Source organism: Urocitellus parryii, chromosome 9 (assembly GCF_045843805.1).
Source record: "Urocitellus parryii isolate mUroPar1 chromosome 9, mUroPar1.hap1, whole genome shotgun sequence".
Taxonomy (NCBI): Eukaryota; Metazoa; Chordata; class Mammalia; order Rodentia; family Sciuridae; genus Urocitellus; species Urocitellus parryii.
In genome coordinates, this window is record NC_135539.1 from 64,519,957 (window position 1) to 64,542,371 (window position 22,415).

The 22,415-nt window shown below is 36.7% G+C and overlaps 1 protein-coding gene across 2 annotated transcripts in view; it reads left to right on the forward strand.

The window, feature by feature from the left end:
* Positions 1–10,993: 10,993 nt before the first annotated feature.
* Armc3 (armadillo repeat containing 3) overlaps positions 10,994–22,415 on the forward strand; it is an 88,663-nt gene continuing 77,241 nt past the window's right edge. For both annotated transcript variants that reach the window (XM_026401199.2, XM_026401200.2), the window contains exons 1-2: positions 10,994–11,041; positions 18,683–18,800. In XM_026401199.2, the coding sequence (XP_026256984.1) occupies positions 10,994–11,041; positions 18,683–18,800 (166 nt within the window). The remainder of the gene's footprint in view (positions 11,042–18,682; positions 18,801–22,415) is intronic.

Below are 22,415 nucleotides of genomic sequence, written 5' to 3' on the forward strand. Positions count from 1 at the left end.
TTTTGTGTGATAATGACTAGGTTTTAAATCCCTTAAAATAATTTTATATTATTTCAAAATCTTAACAAAATTTTCTTTTGGCATAAGTAGATAATGCTCTACTGATCTTCCTAACTCATTGGACTACACATTGGAACATTTAACTAAATATCATTAACAATTTTTTTTTGTTTTAATCTATTAGTATTGATCATACACAATATTACCTTTCCTGTGATCCTTGCATTCTTGGATTATGTTCATTAAGATGCTTAAAATGCTATTTAACACATTTTTAAAACCAACAACTAACCTTTAGTTCTGCAAAGTAAGAATCACTTATACCCACACATATTTTAATTTAAATGCCTAACAAAAAATTTCATTGGCCATTCTCTTTGGTATGAACCAACAAATAGTATTTTTCTGATCTTAATATTTGCATGAAACTGTAAACCGGTAGCACTACAGTGGCTTAGAGTTATCATTTTGAGACTATCATTTAATGTTGACTATAGATCTAGGAAAATCTTTTACACCACAATTTGTAGTTAAAACAATGAGTTCTTTCACTGATGGGGTTTTTGGACAAATCGGTTGATATAAAGACTCTAATCTACAACCCAAGCATTATCCCATATGATTAAACAGTGTTTTGAATAGATCTTGCTTGTTTCAATATATGCATGTGGCACTTTAAATACCTTATCTCAAGAACTTTGTTTTGGTAACTTTTTGCCAAATAGTGTTTCCCTCCCCCCCAAGCATTTCTCTTTAGGCATTCTCAGTTAGATGTATTAACTAAGCATGTTTAGTAATGCCCGTAGATTCATCACTCTTTTTCATTTAACTCTCTTCTAGATTTGTGCTCTGTCACCTCAACATGTCATGAGAGCAGTCACTAATAGTACTTTTCAAAAGTGACACTTTTTCTATGTCTTTGACTTGTTAATATAAATCAGACAATATTCACTTGGAGTTTTTGCAATTGTGTGTGTAGCTTGACTTTAGCTCTGAAATTGAGCTTAACCTAGTATTAGGTGTAACTGATTTCATAAAATAATTTTGTTTTGTATTTTAAGCTTGGTTTAAAAATTTCCAATCTTTTTCTCTTTAAGGTATACATTTTGAGAGGTGGAGCTGTTCTGATTTGCTCGGCACATTATTTCACTTGGTAGCCTGTCAGAGAAAGGGGGGCTGAGGATGGTACTGAGTAGACTGATAGAAGAATTAATGGAGAATATAAATGTCAAATTGAGACAATCCTCATATTTCTGCACTAAAATGACTTAATCTTCTCGATTCCTTGATTTCCTTGGCTATCTATTTCTGCAGAATTGTTTTAAAAGTCATCTCTGAATGTTGAACCTAGAACCTACTCCTTTAGCCTGTAATAACACTGTAAGTCTCTAATTTCCTGTTAGAATTTTGTTTTCTGCAAGGGAACTTCAAGTGATCCAACACATAGAACCAGAAACAGCGTTTTGATGTTAGAAGCTCAAGGAGGTAAACGTGGGGCTAGTTGTTTGACCTGCTTGAATTTGAAAACACTCAGGGTCCATTTATTTTGAAAGGATGACTTATTGGAATTCATCTGTTGTCTCAGGAAAAAAAAAAATCTGTTGGAGATACCTTTTTTCTATTTTGCTTCTTTTTAAAAATTTATTTTTTAAATTTATTTATTTTAATTAGGTATATATGATAGCAGAATGCATTTTGATTCACTGTACACAATTGCAGCACAACTTTTCATTTCTCTCGTTGTACACGAAGTAGCATCGCACCCTATGCAGTCATACATGTACCTAGGGTAATGATGTCCATCTCATTCCACCATCTTTCCTGCCCCCCTTCCCACTCCCCAATTTCCCTCCCCTTTGCCCATGTTGGAGATATTTTTGACAGGCCAAGCGGTCACTGCCTTAGCACAATATGGTAAACAAGAGGATTACAAAGGACACAGGGTGGGCAGGTTATTTCTAATTACACTGGGTGGTTCTGAGACAGAAAACGACAGGTTTAGAGTTTTACATTCCTAGTAGAAGTCATTACTAGAGAACAAGAGTCCCTGTGACTGCCTCACAATGATACCTTACCTCTTGTAAGGTCTCCACACAGTCTGGCTCTGCCAGTCTCTGATTTACAGTATGTAACAATGCATAGCTTCATCAGGCTTCCACAAAAGCTTAGGAGCAGTAACTGGGCCAGAAGCAATGTGCAGCCCAGTGTCTAGGTTATGGTTTCTAAATTCATTAATTATCTCTGGAGGTGCCAAGGTAACGATTCATTCTGGAAAACTTTTCTACATGAGGTATATTTCATAGTAATCAGACAGCTGATGAGGAAAAGACCTTTTTAGAATTCTAGGCAACAAATTCAGAATGAAAAAAAAAAAGCTAAAGCAAAAGAAAGAAACTAAGGAAAGAAGGAAGGAAGGAAGAAATCCAGATTGGAACAGAAGAAATAAAAACATCTTTAATTTGTAGGGGATATGACTGCATCAAAAAATCCTAATGAATCTACAAAAATCTTGCTAGAAGTAATAGTGAGCTTAACAAGGTTACAGTGTGCAAGTTTAATATAAAAGAGTTTAATATAATAATATACCGGGTCATTCCCTCCCTCCCTCAGGTCTCCAACAAATGTCCCCTTACCTGAAAGATCATCTCTGAACATTTAATTAAACCTTTCACAGCATTCCCATCTTCATCCTCACTATTCTGCATTTCCAGTGGCACTTATCATTATCCTACATCAGATTTCTGTTTGCTTTGTAAATTAAGAGTTAATAGTTGAGTGAGAACATTTATAATTTTAAGCTACCCTTGAACTGAATATATCTGTAGGCTTGGGAATAGGGGGCAAGGGAGATTAAAGGTGCTAATTTCTGTCTCCTTGCAAATCTGTGTACTAGTTGCACATAGATACTCCTTAAAATACACTTAAAATAAATACACTTAAAATACACTTCATATACTGTTAAGGTTGACTCCCATATTTCATTTCAGTCTCTTCTCAAGGGTCACATTACTGGGTATCCCTAATGGCTAGTCTAAAACAGCAACATGCCCATGGCTCTATATCCTTAACCCTGCTTTGTTCTTTATAGTACTATCTTAAATATTAAAGTATTAAAATGTATTTTAATACTATAAATCACCATTTCAAAATTGAAATTTAAAAACTACTCTTTACAGTAGCATAAAAGATCCACAAAATATTCAGATGCAAGCTTTAAAAAACAAAAAACCAGGAATGCAGGGGTAAGGGATGTAGCTCAGTGGTCAAGCATTTGCAGAGCATGCATGAGGCCCTGGGTTCAATTCCCAGCACCACCAAACAAATGAACAAATAAACGAACAAAAACCATGAGTGTCAGTTCTATACATGCAGAGGAGAAATTTTTAAATAATCAAACAGATGGACAGATACACTGTTCTCGTGAATTAAACAATTCAATATTGTTGTCAGTTCTCTCTAAATTTATCTATAGATTTAATGCAATCTCAATCAAAATCCCCAGCAGATTTCTTGTAGAAATTGACGAATTAGTTTCAAACCACATTGGAAACACAACAGACTTAGGATGGCCAAAACAACTTTAAAAGAAACAAATCCACAAGATTTACTGTAAAGCTACAACAATCAAAGAGATTGAGGTATTCCTGTAATGCTAGATATCCTGATCAAAGGGACAGAATAAAGCCCAGAAATAGACCAACTTACAAAGGATGAAGGTGCCAAAGTATTCAATATGTAAAGAATAATGTTTTCTTCAAGTGGTACTGGAACATTTGGACATCCATATGCAAAACTGATCCTCAAACCATCGCATAACATATACAAAAATTAACATGACACAGACTATAGATCTAAATGGAAGAGTCAGAACTATAAGACTTCTAAAACAAGATGCAAGAGAGAGACTCTTATTTTTTCCCTTTTGGGTTAGGGAAAGATTTCTTAAGTAGGACAAAAGCGAAACTAAACATAAACAACAAAATCTAACCTTCAAAAAAATGAGTGATTGGGAATTTATCAACACATAATAATTCTGAAGTTTGAAAGATGTTTTTAAGAAATGATAAACCCTACACTGGTAGGAAATATGTATCTGATAAATGGCCTGTATCCAGAATTTATAGAGAACATTTCCAAGTCAATAAGACAGACAATCCAATCAGAAGTAGGAAAAATATTTGAACAGATACTTCATAAAACAAGGTACAAAAAATGGCTAACAAGCACATAGAATGAGATCATCATTAGTCATGAAGGAAGTGCAAATTACAACCAGAAGGTGACACTGTTATATGCCCACTGGAATGGCTAAAATTAAAAGGACCGACAATATCAAGTGCTGTAGAGCATATGATGCAATTGGATTTCTCCTTCATTACTGGTGGGAATACAAGTACAGAATAGTTCCTTTGGAAAGCAGTTTGGCAGTTCTCATAACATTAAACATATACATGGCATAAAACCCAGAAATTCCACTCCTGGGTATTTTCCCAAGGAAGGAGAAACATATGTTCTCACAAAAACCTGTATATAAATGTCCAGAGCAGGATTTATTTATAGCAGTCCCAAACTGGAAAGGACCCAAATATCCATCAACCAGTGAATGTTTGGATGTTGAATCTCCATGCTGTGCAATACTACTCAGCAATAAAGAGAGACAATCTACTGATACACACAACATCAAGGACAAATCTCAAAAGCCCTGTGCTAAATCAGAAGAGTCAGATGCAAAAGTCTGAATATTATGTGACTCCACTTATAAGACCTTCTAGAAAAGGCAAAATTATAGGGAAGGAAACAAACCAGTTGTTCCCAAGGAAGTGGGGTGGAGGGAGAGGTTTGACTTCAAAGGGGCATGAGGAAAACTTGGGATGGTGGAAATATTCTGTCTTCATTGTGGGTAGTGGCACAGCTGTAAGCCCTTCTCAGAACTCATCCAACCATATATATTAAAATAAACATGACAAAAATAGGCATACCCAGTGAAGACTAAGTCTATGAGAAAAAAATCAAAACAACAGTTTTGATTGTTTCATTGACACTCTTTATGCCTTGCTATAATACTGTATTTTCAGAATGAGCTGGTATGACGCATTGGTTTAGAACATGTCTATAAATGTCAAGCCAACCTCAATTCAAGTCTTGTTCCTGCCATTTATTAGTAAAGGGACTTCATGCCAATGACTTCATTCATGCCTCCTAGGATTATGGTGGGGAGCTAATGATTCATTTTAACCACTTCATGACTGGCTCATAATAAATGTTCACCAAATGCCAGTTATTCAAAGAACCTTTAGAAATGGCCTCAGTGAGGAGACATGCATACGAACAAATAAATGATAACATCATATAAAAATAACAAATATATCAAGTATAGAGTATAGTAATTGCACAAAATGAGAAATGTTTCACTGTGGTGAGGACAGTGAATTGCTGCAGGAAATCATGACCTTGATAAATCTGAAAAACAAATAAGTGTTTTTCAGGCTCATTGGGGAGTGAAGGGCACAAAATGTCATGGTGTGCTTGGAGAATGATGAGCAATTGGCTATTTTTTTTTTGAGTGATGAGAGGAACGATTATAGAAGGGAGGAGTCAGAACAAGAAGAGTCTTGAATTCCAATTTAAGAAAACACTTGCACCCCATCATGCAGCCGAGCAACTGGGAACCTGCAAAGAGAGAAAAATTAGACTTGCATCTTACAAAGATTACTTTGATAACCCTAGAAACAAGAGATCAAAGCTAGGATGAGGCTAGGAGACAAGAGAGCTGTCAGAAGGCTTGCTAGAGGAATCCAGGTAGAGGATGGTGAGATTTTGTACTTGGGCTGTGAGAATGAAAAGGTGAGAATAAACTCAAAAGATGTTTAGAATCTAATAATTGTGCACAAAGGAGAATGGGAGGCAGACTTCATGTTTTGGTAGGTTTGTGGGTGCTTGTCACCTTGGTAAGCAAAAACAAAATATGTTTTTTCTGGTAAAAAAGATGCATTTAGGTGGGTAGTGGTGATGGTTGAGGTGTCTGTGGACTTGTAGTTGGAGCTGCCCAGCAAGTGGAAAGATATATGAGCCTAGAGCTCAGTGTCAGAATTTGGTGGGGAGTTGTGTATGTGGCAATTGAAGTCACAGATATAAATAAGATTGTCCCAGAAAAGCATATGGTGTGAGAACAAATCTCTGGGGAACAGCAACACTTGAGGAATAATAGGCATGGAAATAAGAGGATAATCAAGAGCAAGCACAGAAATCAAAGACGGAGTCTCAAGTACAAATTATCACCAAGAATGTTATATGCAGGAGCAATGTCAAGGAACACAAAGACTGAGAAGTATCTGAAGGATTTGAGTAGTTTGAGGGCTGGGAAAAAAATAGATCATTATAGTCTGAAGTGCGAATGGGAAGTTGAAGATGCAGAAGTACCTAGCAACCTATTTTTTTTTTTTGGTAAAGTAATGATCAGAAGGAGAAAAAGAACAATAGACTGGTAGATAGAAGAAACCTAAGATTGCTATGGTTTGAATAAGTGTCCCCCAAAGGTCTGTGTGTTGAAGCCTTGGTGCCACTATTGGGTGGTGATGTGGAAGTGGGGTCTAAAGGGAGGCCTTATGTAATTGGGAGTTTGCCCTCAAAAAGGATTGTGGAACCCCAGCCCCTTCCCATCTGGTTCTTCTACTTTCTAGCTCATGAGATGTGCATTTTGCTCTGCCATATGCTCCTGCCATGATGTGCCACTCTGGTCAGAGGCCCTAAAACAAAGCCACTCAATCTTAGACTGAAACATTCAGAACTAGGAGTCAAAATAAGTCTTCTTTTTATAAGTCAATTGCCTCCGGTTTTTAATTATAGTAATTGAAAATTGATCACCATCAGGATCAAAGGGAGTTTTTTTTTTTTTTGTAAGGCACTGGAGAGATTTAACTATATTTATAAATTGATGAGGAATGAGGAAATAAGCTGGAAAAGAAAAATAAAAGACTGAACATACAAAAGAGTATTACTCAAAGTCCAACCAGAAGGCAGAAGTCACACCAGATATTTCACAATAAAAAATTTAATATGAAGAACTGTTAGATATAGATGACACTGTCAGGTAATTTAAAAGGTGGGAAGGGAACATAAAAAACATATCAACGTAGCAATGCTGAGGGACTAATGGGGGCAGGAGTTGCAAAGTGTAAAGAAGAAAGAAAGATTTTTTTTGTTACAGGCAACCTAAGAGTGGGGCTGGAGTTGTAGTTCAGCAGTAGAGCGCTCGCCTAGCACATGTGAGGCCCTGGGTTTGATTCTCAGCACCGCATAAAAGTAAGTAAATAAAAATAAAGATCCATCAACAACTAAAAAAAGCATTTTAAAGAAAGTAAATGCAATGTAAGAGTATTTTATAAAGATGGTTTAATTAAATAAAAATGAAAGAATATTCTGAGAGTTGCACATACCTGGAAAATAATGGATGCTTAATAAATAATTGTTGAAAATGAAATGATGAGGGAATAGAATGATCAAAATAATCTATAGGAGAAAAGTATGGAAAAACAGGAGGGAAGAGAAGTTTGGCTGGGACTGGAGTGGTAGAGTATGCTTGGAATCTACAAAGGTAGAACGGGAATGAAGCAGGCAACCTTATGGGGGGGAAAGCTTTACCTGGGCGATTGGGAAGAACGACAGTAAGGGGAGAAAGGTGGGTAGGAGGAGGTTTTTAAGAGCTCTGGTTCGTTCCGTGGGGGAGGATTGGATAGCTTCGTGCACAGAAAGTTGGCAATGAAGGTCCGCAGCCTAGTGAAGCCCCCTCAGAAGGTGGCGATTTGGTGTCTTTTGCACAGATTCTGGCTGAGGCTTGAAGATGAGAGAATGCAATAGTATCTGCTTGCAAGTCTCAGCTGCTTGCTCCCCATTTACAGTTTTTACCTGGCTCAACACAAGAGAGGAGAATTCCCGTGTTTTTTTTTTTTCTTAACATTTTGAAAAGGTCTTTTAATTTTTTTAAAATTTGTTCTAATTAGTGCATTCCCGATATTTACTCTGGCCCAAAACATGGACTCATGGAACTGAGGACGCGCTCGGCTCCTTGGCGACTGAAAGCTGCCCCGGGCCAGACTGGGAAGCACAGAGCTAGCTCCCTGGCGAAAGCGCGCAGGCGCAGCACGGGGTCACCTAGCAACCCAGGGACAACTGTGGACCCAGAGGTGCGCCTGTATCCGCAGGTGCGGTTTACTGGTTGTGAGCAAAGGCTGTTCGGCGGAACCTCCCTGCAGGTACACCTGCCTCTGGGGATTGGAGAGGCGCAGAGCAGAGCCCACTGCAAAACTTGGGAAGGAGAAAGTGCCATTCGGATAGGGACTGCTGGGACAACTGAGAGAACACCTTAGAAGTGGTCCCTTCCCAGTGCCTGCAGTGTTAGAAGGGCTAAAGAAGGGTTTCCTAGGCGTCAAGCCCACCTCACCTTTAAAAGGCGACAAAAAATCGAGGTCCCCAGAGGGGATCTGAAGGTCTAAGATGACCAGAGAAGCGGGGCCCACTTGCTTTAGCGCCCCTCTCCTCTTTAAGTCTGGGCAAAACAAATCTCAGCCTTAGAAAAGATTTGAGATAGTAGGAGAAATACAAATGACCAATAAACTCGTGAAAAGCAACGTGGCTCTAGAAGAGGCAGATTTAAAGCAGACTTGCTTTCCTATCCAATATCCAGAATTTGGTACCTTTTCACACAGTTATTTTGCTGCCGGGGATTTGTCTTCAAGGAACAGTTGGAGATGTGGGTGGAAATTTTAAGAGATGTGCATTGCAGCTTTGTATATAATTTTAGAGGATTGAAAATAAGAGACTGACTAGATAAATAATGAACTTTGAAATATTATTTAATGGCATGCTACAGGAATCTGTTGTAGATGATCTTAGCAATAAATGAAGACCAAAATTTCATGAACTTACCTGAAATTTAAGAATTTAATAGGAAAATGGTCCCAGGAATGAGAAGTGAATAGGGACTAGAAATCCAGTTAGAATTGCAGGTTCACTATAGAAGACACAGAAAAAGAAACTATGTTGAAATAATACTAATCTCCCTGACTGTAACTTAGGGTGGTTTTTATTTTATTCATTGTCTCAATCTATGTTTTCCAAATTCTCTACAATGAAATGTATTAGAAATATCTCTTGTATAGTCCCATACCAACTGTTTATTTCCCCACTAATTACCATACCCAATGTGGTGATAAAATATAGATGCTTCTAACTTCACATTATTGTCTAAAACTGACTCTATCAAATGCAGTTATGTATGTTTAGGTTATTTTTAGCCTCTGCTCTTTGTTATGCAATTGCTACAAATACTATTAGTTTCTGAGTGAATGTTTCTGAGTGAAAATCATATGATTTAAAGCAACATTATGCAGGTATAATTTAATTGCTTCTTGAATGTTATTCATAGGAATAATATTCTTTTATAAGCCAGAGGCTGCTATATTTTGGAATTATAAAGAACTATTAATTCACTTTTTGTTCCTAGAGATTGACAGCTCCTCATTTGTCCATAATGGGAATAGTTCATGTGTCCACCTGAAATATTATAGGCACAAGGTCTAGGGCCAACATACTTTTCAAGCACCTAGGAAAGATATTGAGATTTGAAAAAAATAATATTGGCTCTAATTTATGAAAAAAAATAAGAAACTAAATTTTTATTAGTATTAATTTTCCATTACATCTAAAACCAATTTTCTCATTTTACAAGAATTTCCACATGTACATACTAATTGCTGAGTAATTTCAACAGCAAAATTTTTGATGAAAAATTGCATTTAATGGAGGATGTGAGTTCATTTTAGTATTTTAATACTGGATATAGTATAAGGTAGCAAATTACAAAATAAATCTTCCAGTCCCTCAAAGATCTTACACTTTATGTGACCTAAAGTCAGTGACCAGGAAAAACATCTTTCAGAGGTCTCTATGATAGTTTCCATGAATGTGTGGCTTTTTAATGTGTTTGATAAATTCTCCTCAGTGTTTCCAACACTAGAAGTTGCTATTGACCTTTTATAGGCACTTTGAACTAACCCTGACACTGTAAAATTAATCCAGGGATTTCTCGTTTCCCAAGGTTTCTTTTGGAAACTATGGAAATTTCTGTATAGCTAGTACACACCATCTGAGACTGCCAACATGACCCCAAATTTTCATTGAAGAAAACTGGGGAGATTGGGTCATTCTAATAGGCACCAACATCTTGGGAGGCTCTATACCCAACTGAGTTACTCCTCTGTGGTGTATTAACTATATATGTATATTATTCTTTTGACTTTTTTTTCCACATAGCCTTGGGCATATAAGGGCAGAAAGAAAAGGGTCTTGGGAGGAGTAGCCCTAACAACAGATTCTCAATTGTTTTTTAATTGAGCCACAGATTATATTAAACTTTTTTATTATCTAGGAAACTAACACAAATGTTGATTCAGTTGCAGTAGACCTTGTATACCATTCATGAAATTATTATTCCCAAGAAAAGTAGAGCTGATCATTTTTAAAGATATTTAATGCCTAATATGTACTAGACATTGTTGTAGGTGCTTAGGAGAGATGAGTGCCAGAAAATAGACAAACATTGCTGCTTTGTGACAGTTTTTCAGATCCCCAAAGTAACTTGGGTTTAGTCTTTCAAGCAGGTAAGCTATAAACATAGGAAAGCCTTTTCTGTTATGTGAGCAGAAGTTATGTCACTAATATATTCACCTCCTATCTAACCTGGAAACCACAACTTACGCTCAACAATCTTAGCAATAAGTTCGTTTAAAATTGTAGTGTTTAGAATAGAGATATTGGTGACATGTTCATATGTGTGCAATAATTTCCTACAGGTATTGCGATTTCTTTTATTAGGTAAAAATGTAAAGTAGAAAGAAAACCCCCTCCAAGAACATGAGTTACTGAGAGATTTGTACACATTCATAAAGCAGAAGTGTCACTTTATAAAGCATTTTTTTTTACATCTTTTTCCAGGATGGGTAAAAAGATAAAAAAGGAAATAGAACCTCCTCCTAAGGATGTGGTAAGTTTCTTACTTGAATACTAGTAGCTTTAACCACCAGTTTTAAAAATAAATTGTTCAGTTTGGCATGTACCAGTACATACATGAATACATGGTGGCAGAAGTCCAAAGTCTGACTAATGATAAGATTAGTCAGAGAAATCTAACATTAGATAAACAAACATTTACAACATTGTCATTATATAATTAGCACAATTAAGGAGTAATTGTTAGTTTTTCCAGTATGTGGATGGCATGTTTATAGCCTTGTTAATGAATAAATAGTTTTAGTTCATTCTTTTAAATACTTCAGGGTTACATTTGCCAGTCTTTCATTAATGTGAATTATCCAAGTGAATTTTCGAAAATTCACTTTAGAAGTCACGCTATAGCTCTAAGACATGTGTAAAGGATTCTCTGTTGATAACCTTGAACATGAGAAGTCCTGTATTTTCTAGTTCTAACAAAAGAGTCTCCTGGAATAATTCCCCATCACAGTAGGCCCTTCTTTCTCTTAGTAGCACAATTTTATTTGCTCCCTTCAATCAATTGCTAAAAGATTGTGTTAAAAACAGAAAGTGACCTTTGACAACTTTTGGTTTAGAAACATTTCAAAACAGATGTTTGTTGTGATTTTCTTCAGATGGGATCTGAATAGAAAAGAAATGAAGATAGTGCCCAGACTTTTAAACTTTGCAAGAACCTTTGAGCTTCCTGCAGAAACTTCCCCTCCAGAATGGAGCATTGTGGTTAAGACCGAAAGCTTTGTCCCAGCTTGGCTTCTCATGAGCTGTATTATTTTGGCCACTTTGCCAAAATTGGCCAAGTTATTTCAGTGTTTTCTTATCTCTTGCATGGGAATTGTACTCTCAAACTCATTTGGATCATTGTATAAATTAAACCAAAATACATTACATAAAATTCTGGGTGCCTAGGAGCTAGCATTCAGTAAATAAGATCTATTATGGGAATCCTCTGGACTGTGCTTTATATACACACACACACACACACACAAAAAAAAAAAACACACACACACACCGTATCAACCACATAGGTGTGATACTTCAACAGAGGAACAAAAACCAAAGAAGCACCTGTCTGCTTCAGTACAGGAAGCCTTTGCAGATACAATCACTGTGGTCGTGTGATGTCATTTCATTCTCGCTGCTTTCCTTTGGACACACTCCTAAAACGTGGCAGATCCTATTTACTCTGTGCGTCCTAGGTTTGCATTACCCCACTTTTTACTGCCAAATAGCATTATTGGCATCTTAGCAGAAAGTCGACTCACGAACATAGCTCTTGGCAAGAAACACATTCTGATTTAGAATAAACAGTAGATATATTTGTCTAATACCCTTTCTATAATTTCATAATGTCATGCTGGGATTGTTCTTTCTACTCCAGTCTTTGGGGATACTATGGAGGACTCAAGAAATGCAATCTTTCTTCCTGGGTTCCCAACATTCTTGGGGGTAGCCAAAGACACCTGTGACAATTACCAGTGGTCCCTATTTATTGCCTTTTCCAAGGGCCTTCCGTCCTTCTCCTACTCTGACTTTATGTTAACAAAGCTGAGCGAGTCGCATGAAAATATCTAATCCCTTTTCTTCCTTATAAATTCTAATACTTCAAAACAGGTTTCCTAATCCAGAACTCATTTCAAAGTCTGCCTCTTCACAGTCTGTGAAAGTTGTGTTCTACAAACTGTAAATGAAAGCCAGATTTAAAAGAGGGATATACAGATGCTTCATAAAATAAACTAATAAGCTAATGGTAATCTGTTTACCATATATTTCCTGAGCATTGTTTCCAATAACTTTAACTTTTAATTAGCATTTTGTCTACTGCTTAAAATGGGTAATAGAGACAGCAAGGGTATTTGGTGATATGATTAGAACAAGACAGTTCCTTTGTTTTCATAATATTCTCATTAGTCATAACATTCGTTAATATATACATATGTGGTTTCCAGATCTACACTTCCTTCTCGTGAAAGGGACACCAGCTAAAAAGTTGCCTAGATGTGGAGAAGATATGGCTTGAATGACCGACACGGGACATTCTGCCTTCCCAGATCATTTTCATGTCTGGCTGAAAGGTTGTTTGTGATGCTTTAATAAAGGAAAAGTTCCTGTGGAATGATTGCACAAAAGAATTCCTAATATAAAGGACTCTACAAAGCATTCTTTAGTATAAAGCAAGATATTCAGTGACTAAGCGCATAGGTTCTGGAGTTACAGTGCTTAAGTTTAATCCTCATTCTATCCCCTTCTTCTCACCTGGGGCAAGTTTCCTACCCTCTGTGTACCACACTGAGGATGCAATGCTACCTACTTCATTGGACTACCCAATGAAGATCAGATAAGAATAAGGTACTTAGAACAGTGCCTAACACGAGGTAAGAATTTAGCAAATGTTGTTGATAGTAAAGATGTAGTTGAGGGTGCTGTTCATCATTCTGCAGAACTGACAAGTTTGTATCAACTGTCCAAGCAGGCAGGAATATCAGATGTGTGAAGCCAGTTGGCCATGAATGCTCTCAAGAGCCTGGTGTTCGGCCACCATGATTTGAGTTTGCAAGTGGGGGTATAAAATTGTGTTCTCTCAATATTTCAGAGGTGACTTAGCCTCAGTAGATAAGCCCATAGTATCTAAGTTCTCATTAGACTGACACCTGGCCCTAAAATCTTAAGGATTAAGGATCAAGTTACCTGAACATTTGTGTTAATGGATCAGCACTTTCTAGCATGGTGATTATCAAGTCAAAGCAACAGAAAATAATAAAACATGTTCCCTCACTTGGGCTCTAAATCCATTTCCTGGTAAGAGTGGGTTGTCTCCTGGGGAATTGCTTTTCCCAGATCTTCATCATCAGTCTCAGAACTTAACCTTTAATCATTTGTCATAGGCTGATAGCACTCCACTTTTTGTTTTTTAACAAAGAACCAAAGGGAGTTATTTTCTGATCTTTCTCCCTCATCACAGATAAACAAAAACACCATGAATTAATTTAAAAGAATCAACTCATAAATAACATACACATAAATAATAATACACATAAATGAAATACACGTGTGGTTCATTATCAGTTTGCTTTCTTTTCCTCTAAAAGTTTGACACTTTTATTAGGTTGTAAAGTAAACTAAAGGCAAATTCAGCTATATTTATTTTAACCATTGGATATTTCAGCAGATTTTTCCTGAAGTCTAGATTTCTCTACTAAATGTTCATATTAGATGAGTGCAACTTACTTCCCGCTGTCTGTCTGGCTCTTTCCTAGGCAATTGGATCCTCATGATCTGAGGCCACTGATGTGGTAAACACATTCCATTAAAAATCAAAAGAGGCTTTTATTTGCACATATTGCCACCATAAAAGTCACTCGACTCTCATGATCTATCTGTTTCCACTGAGCTCAACTTAATAGCTTTGTAGTCCTTTTAGCCTTGGCTGTATGATACAGTAATCATTAGCTATATGTAGTTATTTTAATTTAAGTCTATAACAATTAAAATTAACAACCAAAAAGTGATTAAGAATTCAGTTCCTCAGTCGCATTGGCCACATTTACATTGCTCAAGAGCCACACACGACCTGTGAATGGCATATTGAACAACACAAAATCGAAACATTTCCATCAGTGAAGTTTTGTGGATACCACCATTCTTGACAAGTCTTATTTCTTTAACAGAGATATAAAATGTCTTTATGAGTCTCTGGCCTCTCCAACTGATGGGTCTTAAAACGAATAGCTTCGCCAAAAAATGCTTCCCCTTTCTTCGATTCTTTTTGTAAATAATTTTGGTTCTTCATTTATTTTGTACAGAGCGCGAAATTATAATTTCACAACAAGCTTGTTGGTGACTGCAGCTTCCTCATGGGAAAGCAGATGGGACGTGTAATTACAGCACAGTATTATTTATTTAGTCATGTGGCATTCTGTTATAGCTATCATTTTATTCTCAGTGCCTTTTTAAATAAAAAATTACTATAATGCTGTAGGCACCGTAGGAGAAAAAAATGCCATGCCAAGTATCTCCATTCTCTGCCAAACACTGGTATTTCTTCTGCTTTGACAGCTCTTTGATTGTAATTCTCATGGTCTCTATCTTCCCTTTAAGCTTCTCATACCCTAAATTGCCTTCTTAATGATGTCCGGAAGATATGGCAAAATACTGGAGTGTTTTCTAAACCATTCAGACAGATTAAATGATATTTACTACAGTTTTTGTTTAAATGTATTTTCATGTATTCTACTCCTTTAAGAACTGTAGTCACTCTATGCAGATCACAGCATAGCCATGTTTAATCATAGATTTAGTCACATGTTTATTTAAAAATATTAAAGTATTTTTAAATAGGCCCTAGGTCAAGGCAGACAACAGGCAGGCCTGTAGTGCCAAGTACTCAGGGAGCTAAGTCAGGAGGATTGCCTGAGTCAGAAAATTCAACACTATCCTAGGAGACATAGTGAAACCCCACCTCAAAAAGAATTTTTTTTTTTAACAACTACTTGGGAGACTGAAGCAGGAGGATCACAAGTTTCAGGCCAGCCCTGGCAATTTAGTAAGATCCTGTCTCAAAATGAAAAATTCTTTAAAAATAGGGGATGTGATTGAGTGGTACAGTGCCCCTGGGTTCCATCTCTGGTACCACACAATAAGCCAACAAACAGACTTAGAAAGTGGAAGTTCTCAAATCGAAGGGGAATCTGTTCTGAATGCGGGGTCCAGTGACCAGCTGGAACATTGAGGAAGCTGCTTTAAGTAGGAAAGGCTGTCTAAGGAATTGGTGGACCGTCAGGGAAATTTATGAATAGGATGAAAATGGGGACCCTTTCCCCACATAAAAACACACTGCAAACCTCTTTTTGTACACATGCAGTACAAAAAGGAAGCCCATCAGTGGCTCCATGAACTCATATTTAGGTTTCCTGACAACAGATGGCAGTACCCAGTTAAAGCACTTTAAGACCACATGAATAATAAGTTTCCAGGAGTCCTTTAATACATTCCTTCACAATCATGTGTTAAGTACTTCCATATTCCAGTACTGTTCTTTGGTAATGCAGATAGATAAATACTAACAGGGTCCTTTGCCTGAAGAAATTCCTTCACTAATTGGGCAAATATTGAGAGCATACCATTGCAAATGTTCTATATCTTGAGCATTAAGATGGAAACAAAACAAAGTTCAGCTCCGAGGCAACTGTATTATAGTGAGAGAAGCAGTCACTTAACCATATAACTTAGGAAGTGATGATATCAAGGAAGAAAAATAAAGTGGGATGTGAGATGGGATGGGACTACTATGAACAGGATCTGGGTCAGGCAGAGTTCCTAGTGGGGTCACATTTGAAAAAGACTTAAATGAAATGAGGGAGTATGCTGTGCACATATCTGAGGGGAGAACCATAGCCAGAAAACAATAACCAAAGCTTTACATAGTGTGCTTAAGGAATGCCAAGGAAGTTGGGGTGGCTGGAGATTAGTAGTCAAGGAGTAGGAGCTGGGCCACAAAGATGGTGGGATCCAGGTAATCACAAAGGGCCTTTTAGCCTACCTTAAGGAAGTTGGATTTTTTTTTCTAATGTGCAAAAAAGTAGAATTCGCTGAAAAGTTACAAGGAGAAGAGTAGTGATATCTGGTTTATTTTTAAAACAAAAAAGAATATCAATCTAGCTACATTGTGGAAGAAAGATGAAAACCAGAAGACCTATCTGGAGCCCATTTCCAAAGCACCATTAAGATATCTTGGCAGTCAGGACCAAGAGATGACAGTGAAGGGGGAGAGAAGTGGGGATATATACTGAAAGTGATGCTGAGAGGATTTACTGATAGATTATACCCATAGTGTGGGAAGGAGAGGAGTTGAATGATTTTTCAAGATTTGGGGCCTTGGCAATTGAGTGGATGATGATACAACATACTAAATAGACAAGAAGTCCAAGAAGCAATGCAGTTGGTGTTATGTGCTGTTACAGAGAAAGTTCAGAAGAATGCGGCTGTGATAAAATAAAAAGAAAGTTCAAGGATTTTCACACCCTAACCATAATGAAGAAAAACAATCAACATTTGTCCATAAAACTGCAAGCCTGACAATGAAATAAACCATAATCTTCTGTAGTCTTAAATATTCTTTTAATCCTTTAGAAATGAAATTAAACTATCAAGAAGTGGTAGGTGACACAGTGATCTCTAATGGTGTCCTCAGAGAGAGCTATATAGGTGATTCAATAAGGGGGAAAGTCAGGTTGGATTTGGCAGCCAGGTGTGAGAGTGAAAAAATGGAGAAAAGTACATAGGTTGTAAGGTTTTTGGCTGTGAAAGGGAAGGAAAAGTAGGATGGTATATGGAGGATGATTAATATCTAAGGAAAGTGTTTTTGTTGTAATAAGAGTTTTGAGAAATTAAGAGTTCTGAAAGACTAAGGTGGCTGCAGTTTGCAGGACAGGGTACCATAAAGGAGGGAAGAACATAGAGATATAGCTCCTGAAATCTGGTTAATGGTCCTTGTGGGTCTTTGAATTTTAAGCTTTACAAGGGGGAACTACACATGGCAAGGAACATGCACGAACAACTATCAGGAAGCTGTCAACTGAATAATTTTTAAAGTTCAGACAGGTCCAGGAAACAATGCAATTTTGACCAGAAAGAGTAAAGAGCCTTATTGAACACTTGAGGCATCATCAGATGGATTCTCAAAGAGGATCAGGCCTTAGTAGTAGCATGACTAAACTGATTCTATAGTAAAGGCTCCATAAGGCTTCCATAATAAAGCTAAAACCAGGCCTTAAATAGATCTAGCTGATCCATAGAACAAAATTCAATATATTTTAAGAGACGATTCCTCTCTCCTTCCTACCATAAAAAAATCTATACACTCAACTACATAATTTTCACAATGTCAGTTTCCAACAGAAAATGATTAGATATGCAAAAAAGGAAAATATGACCTATAACCAGTAAAACAGTCAATCAATAAGCCACTAGTGGAGATAAAATAGGACACTTAAAAAATATATATTATTCAAGAGAAGACAGGAACAGAGGAACAGGAAACAAATGGGGCAAAGTGAAAACAAATAGCAAGATGATCAATTGAAGTTCAACTATATCAATAATTATACTAAATATAAATGACTTAATATTCCAATTAAAAGTGAGAGATTGTCAAATGAGTAAAGAAGCAAGACCCGGGAAACTCCTTTAAACATAAAGATGCATATAGATTAAAATTTAAAGTATAGAAAAAGAAACATACATGGTTCCCTATATTCCCTAATTATAAGGAATCTAGGGTGACTGTGTTACCATCAGACAAAGTACCTTACAATTGCAGGACAAAGAATATTACCAAAGAAAATTTTTATTTAATTAACTGATTAGCTTGTTATTTATTTATTTTTTGGTACTGGGGATTGAACCCAGAGGTGCTTAACCACTGAGCCACATTCCCAGCCCTTTTTATTTTTTATTTTGAGACAAGGACTCGCTAAGTTGTGTAGGGCCTTGCTAAATTGCTGAGGCTGGCTTTGAATTTATAATCCTCCTGTCTCAGCCTCCTAAGCCCCTGGATTACAGGTATACACCAGCAGCCCTGCTTATGTGATTTTTAAAGCTCATATGTGAACCTGATATTTTTCTCTTTACATTTCAGTTTGATCCATTAACAATCGAAAGCAAAAAAGCAGCAACCGTGGTGTTAATGCTTAATTCTCCTGAAGAAGAAATTTTGGCTAAAGCATGTGAAGCCATTTATAAATTTGCTTTAAAAGGTTTGGATTTTTTCAGTTTATCTTTCTACTTCATTAGTTTCTTAAAATATTTACTACACAATGGGCACTTTTCTCCCTAATCTTTCACTTACCTTCCTGTTAGATGAATTCTTCCTGACAGCTGGAATCTCATTTAATGTACCCCTGAAAGCAGTGTTTCTCCTTAAGTGCCTACCGTAATTCTAAGGGGTAAGTTAGTCACTGGATAGAATAATCATTTGGAAGGTTTTATTGTAGTTTTAAAACTTGTAAAGTCTGGAGAATTAAGAGAATTGAAAAAAAAAAAATTTGCAAAAATGCCACAGTACTGGGGCTGGGGATGTGACTCAAGCGGTAGCGCGCTCGTCTGGCATGCGTGCGGCCCGGGTTCGATCCTCAGCACCACATACAAACAAAGATGTTGTGTCTGCCGAAAACTAAAAAAAAAAAAAAAAAAAAAACAAAAAAAAATGCCACAGTACTTAACAGAATCCTAGTGGTTAGAGCTGGAAAATAAAATAGTGTTGGATTATAACCCAAAATAAAATAAAATGAACATTCCTGAGTCCATACCATACTGATATATGTAAGTGATTGAATGGATGGATAAATGAATAAAGGAAGGAAGGAAGAAAAAGACAAATCTCCCATGAAAAAGAATTCCAAGAGCTTACATGGATACTCTGCCCTCAAATAAGTGAAATATAATTTTCCACTTTTTATGGTTTGGTCACACATAGTGACTTCTTCCCAAAGAGTGTCATGTAGAAACAGAGAAAAAAGAACAAATTTACAACAAAGAAACCTGACAAACACTATCCCAGCTAAGTGATCAAAATCTATATCAATAGTGATGTCAGGTTGACGGTGTGCACGGTTGGTATCGTGATGAAAGTGGCCTCTTCTCTTTATGGTATTTCTCCCTAAAACCCATAAACTCAGTCTAATCATGATTTTTAAAAATCAGACAAGGGCTGGGTCTGGGGCTCAGCGGGATAGCACACTTTCTTGGCATGTGTGAAGCACTGGGTTCCATTCTCAGCACCACATATAAATATATAAATAATAAAGGTCTATCAACAACTAAAAAAAATAATATGTAAAAAAATCAGACCAATCCCAATTCAGGGATATTCTACAAAATACTAACCAGTACTTCTCAAAATGGTCATGGCCATTGAAAACAGGAAAGTCTGAGAACCTCTCACAGCCAAGAGGAGCCAAGGAGACCTGGTCACTAACTGTCATGCAGAAATTCAATAGAATTCTGAAACAGAAGAAAGATATTAGGTTAAAACCAAGGAAACCAAAGTCAGGCATGGTGGCACACTCCTGCAATCCCAGCAATTCGGGAGGCTGAGGCTGATGGATTGCAAATTTGAGGCCAATCTGAGACATTTGGTGACACCCTGTCTCAAAAAATATAAAGGGCTGGGGATATAATTCAGTGTTAGAGTATTCATGGGTTTAAGCCCCAGTGCTGCAAAATAATAATATATATTTTTTTAAGTTAGAAGGGGTTGGGGATGTAACTCAATGGTAGAGCACTTGTCTAGCATGTGTGAGGTCCAGGGTTCAATCACCAGTAGTTTTAAAAAACAAAACAAAACAAAAAAACACCACCACCAAAAAAAATAAATAAATAAAAAATAAAACACAAAGGAAACCCCCAAAGCCTATGAGGATATTAGTAATAGTGTAGAAATATTGGTTCATTAATTGTAAGAAGCATACCATGATACTAATGTCAAACGTTAATAATAGAGGAAGTTGGGTCCATGATATGTGGAAGCTCTCTGTACCATCTTTGCAATTTTTCTGTAAAGCTAAATTATTGTAAAAAAATTAAGTTCATTTTAAAATTGTAAAGATCACAAATCAGATTCTATCAAAGGGTCTATTCATAGAAGATTTACAAATATACAAAATAGTTACATTTTAGTTAATTCCAAATGGTGATAAAAATCGGACTTTTATTAAATTATATGACATTTCAATTGAGACTATTTGAAGAGTTTAGCATAGCTCGGTATTTTTAACAAAACATTTCAAATCAAGATGGGAACAATTTGATTTTAAAGAAATGATGCTTTAAACACTGGGGACCTGGATAAAAGAACAACAAATTCCTCAATTAGCAAGTTGCATAGTACTCACCTTGCTTTGTGATGACGGGGAATCAAGACAAAACCCAGGGTGGTTGTGGAAGGTATGGTTTGTGAGTAGGTTGTATAGAATTGAGTTCAAACTTCAAGGAGTTATTGGACTGTGTGTCTACGGCAGTGTGGCAGTGTGCATCCCACTCAGCCTTAGAGTCATCTTAGGTCATCTGGCTAATTAGGTCACATGTACCTAATTATATCACCTTTTGTGCCATATGTGGTTAAAAAAAATAAGTATGTATTTCATGTAAAATCAATACAAAAATATTTTGTCTGGTACTTAATTCTGGCAGTATTTTCTGAAAAAAAAAATTAAGAAAAGTGATGGGACTTTTCCTTCTGGCCAAGATGGAGTAAAGGACCAGATTTATCTATCCTACTGCATGTAGAGCAACCAAGAAAACAGACAAAATGTATGAAATGTCAGTTGGCAAGACATTGACCTTCAGACAAGGGCAGTAACCACTGAGGGATGGGGAAACACAGGAAATACGTCCTGTGATTGCCCCAACTTGTTGACTTCAGAGAGTTTCCTGGCCACAGAACAGAAAAGGGTAAACCTGGTGGACAGAGTTGAGAAGTCACCTAAGAGTCCAGGGAGACAAAGGCACCCAGAATTTTCTGAACCAAGTAGCAGAGAAGTGAGTTGCACGGAGAGAGAACACAGAAGGCCTGTTATCTACTATTCAAGTACTCATGGAGTACTGACTGAGCAATGTGTGTGCTTGTGAGGGAACTACTTACTTAGAGACACCCAAAATGATGGGAGCAACAGGGGCCAGGCTAGAATACCTATTTCCATTAGCCAGACTGAAAAACCTCAAGATTCATGGAGCATTATGTAGAATATACAGAGTCACACCTTAGTAGGTGAAACAACTAGTCCTACATTGAGAACTGTTCTGTTAACCACCTAACAAATCTTAAAAGCAAGACCTGAAAGGATTAAACTGCTTATGAGTAACATAATTGTGCTCCCAAATTTCAAGAACACAGAAATATCCATTGCTTAACAAAGTAGAATTCAATTCCCTAATTAAAAAAAAAAAAACACCAGGCATGAAAAGAAGCAGAAAAAATTTATAATAAGGATATAAATCAAGCAGTAAATAAAAACTGACTCATATTAGAATTAGCAGAGAAAACATTAAAAGATTAATTACATTCCTATTCCATATGTTGAGAGTAAGTAGAAACATGGAACATATAAAACAGATCCAAATATAACTTGAAGAGATGAAAACTTCTGTGTCCAAGATAAAAATACATGGCTTAGATTAACTGCAGATTAGACATCGCAGAAGAAATTTTTTTTAATCTAAAGACAGAGAACCTATGCAAAATAAGGCACAATGAGAAAAGATATTTTTAGAAGATAAACAGAGATCCATAGAGCTATGAGAAAAATTCAGGAGCCCAATATGTGTCTAACTGGAGTGTGAGAAAAAGAGAGATGAGGACAGAAAGAATAATT